We start from the raw sequence: 2,500 nt of genomic DNA on the forward strand, positions 1-2,500 counted from the left end.
AAGTCTGAATATGTAGAAACAATATGAACGATTCTTAATTTTCCAGAACAGAGAAAGTGAAGAAGTTGATCCTATAGCCAACGACTACTGATCTTAATTTTTGTCCAGCTTGATGCATATGTCCTTAAACTTAGGTTGCAAATACAACTCGTGTGAGATCTCATATCAGTTGGAGAGGTGAGCGGAACATTCTTTATAAGGGTGTAGAAAACCTCTCCCTAGTAGACGTGTTCTAAAACCATGAGGTTGACGACGATAAGTAATGGTCCACAACGGACAATATCTGCTAGCAATGGTTTAGACGGTTACAAATAGTATTAGAGCTAGACATCAGGAGGTGTACCAGCAAGGACGTTGGCCCCCAAAGGGGGTGGATTGTGAGATCCCACATCGGTTGGAGAGGGAACAAAGCATTTCTTATAAGGTGTGGAAAACCTCTCTCAACTGTATATCTTTCGAAACTGCCAATGTCCTTGTTTTTTCTTAGCAATGTCGTGTAGATTGGCTCAACATTTTGGTTGCTCCCTCTCATCATAGGTTCGTGGAGGCACTTTACAATGGGTGAGTATGTGCTTTTCCCATCCCTCACTTTCAATAGCTCAAAAAAGTGTATATATACACACATTATTCTTTTTAGAAACAGTACAGACGTATAATAAATTTTTTCTATGTTTTTGGCTTTCCTCAAATCGCGAACTAGTCTCTTTCATAGAATTCCAATAATGTTGGACAGCTAATGCGTTTCATTTATTGAACAGGGTTCTATGATCGGTCCGCGACCCCTGGATACCGAAGGCGTCTTTGGAGTGATCTCATAGTTCCTACGAAGTGGAGACGATGGGTAAAAAACTAAATATGGGCAGCATTGAACATTCACTAACTCAATATAAATGACAAACAGGTCCAAAATCTTGAAGCCAGCCACCAAACTCGGGCCTAAATATTGTTATACTTGAAAATCCTTCAAAGATTGTACAAACTAAAACTCAGAGGTTAGTCACATTCCGTTTGAAAGTAAGAGTTTGACTGTAACAGCCCAAGTCCACTGCTAGCAAATATTGTTCTCTTTGAAATTTTTCTTTCGGGATTGCCCTCAAGGTTTCTAAAATACGTCTACTAGGGAGAGGTTTCTACACCCTTATAAAGAATGCTCCGTTCTCCTCCCCAACCGATGTGGGATCTCACATTGACTTAGATAAAGCTATGGATCATGGTTTCTTTACTTTTCATTTCTCTCTTTTTTCTTTTCTTTTTTATAACTATGAGTGTTAGAATTCGCTTTTGCACACCTTACCAAACATCAAAGCACAACCACCTCACCCGGCGACATTTGGTTGCTAAGGAAACTCGGGACGTTTTTAAATCTGAAGTAGGTAGTCACGATTGTATGAACTTAAAAGCCTCTAAAACCCCACTTTCTTCCTTGACCTCAACCTCAATTCACTAGGCCAATTCATGGTGGTTCCATAGTTCAGGTTATTCAGTCTAAAATACGCCAAACGCTTAAAAATAGAGGTGAAAACCTAAGACTTGGGGTGGTTCTTTAGATTTAAGTCTTGTTGGGAAGCCTTCTTATCATTTGTTCACAATTTGTTCACATTACGGTAAGTGTGATGTCCCACATTGGTTGGGGAGGAGAACAAAAACACTCTTTATAAGGGTATGGAAACCTTTCCTTAGTAAACACATTTTAAAATCATGAGGTTGACGGTGATACGTAACGAGCTAAAGCGGAAAATATCCCTAGCATACGCATTCTAAAGCTTTGAGGGGAAGCCCGAAAGGAAAAGCCCAAAGAGGAGAATATCTGCTAGCAGTGGATCTGGGCTGTTACAAATGGTATCAGAGCCAGACACCAGACTACGTGCCAGCGAGGAGGCTGTTCCCCAAAGGGGTAGATTTGGCGGGGTCCCACATCGATTGGAGAAAGGAAAGAGTGTCGCCAGTAAGGACGCTGGCCCCGAAGGGGGTGGATTTGGCGGGGTCCCACGTCAATTGGAGAAAGGAAAGAGTGCCAGCGAGGACGCTGGGCCCTGAAGGTGGATGGATTGTGATGTCCCACATCGGTTGGGGAGGAGAACAAAAACACCCTTAAGGGTATGGAAACCTTTAGATACGTTTTAAACCTTGAGGGAAAGCCCGAAGAGGACAATATCGGTTAGCGATGGATCTGGGCCGTGCCTACACAAACCAATCTACAAACAGTCGATTTGATCCAAAAATAATTTGATCCAATCCGAACACCAACCACCATCATACCAATTCAAAACATTCCTCCAAATTCCTTCGAGCTTAAAAATGAAACATCATACACCGGAAAACATTACCCATAAAAAAGAGAAGGAACTGCAGCATCAATGAAGAAAGCCCCAAAAATGATGAAACGAATAGAAAATGGCATTGTGATGTGAATGTAAGAAGAGGACTTACAGAATCATGTGTCAGATATGTATCGCAATAGTCACAATAATACCTGCAGCCATAGAACAAGATCACTTCA

The 2,500-nt window shown here is 41.5% G+C and overlaps 1 protein-coding gene across 1 annotated transcript in view; it reads right to left on the reverse strand.

Annotated features, from left to right (window-relative positions):
- The window catches only part of LOC111807131 (U1 small nuclear ribonucleoprotein C-like), a 5,887-nt gene that overhangs the window by 3,192 nt on the left and 195 nt on the right, over positions 1-2,500 (reverse strand). Inside the window, exon 2 of the mRNA XM_023692714.1 lies at positions 2,431-2,473. Within this exon, the coding sequence (XP_023548482.1) occupies positions 2,431-2,473 (43 nt within the window). The remainder of the gene's footprint in view (positions 1-2,430; positions 2,474-2,500) is intronic.

Source organism: Cucurbita pepo, chromosome LG12, assembly GCF_002806865.2.
Source record: "Cucurbita pepo subsp. pepo cultivar mu-cu-16 chromosome LG12, ASM280686v2, whole genome shotgun sequence".
NCBI lineage: Eukaryota > Viridiplantae > Streptophyta > Magnoliopsida > Cucurbitales > Cucurbitaceae > Cucurbita > Cucurbita pepo.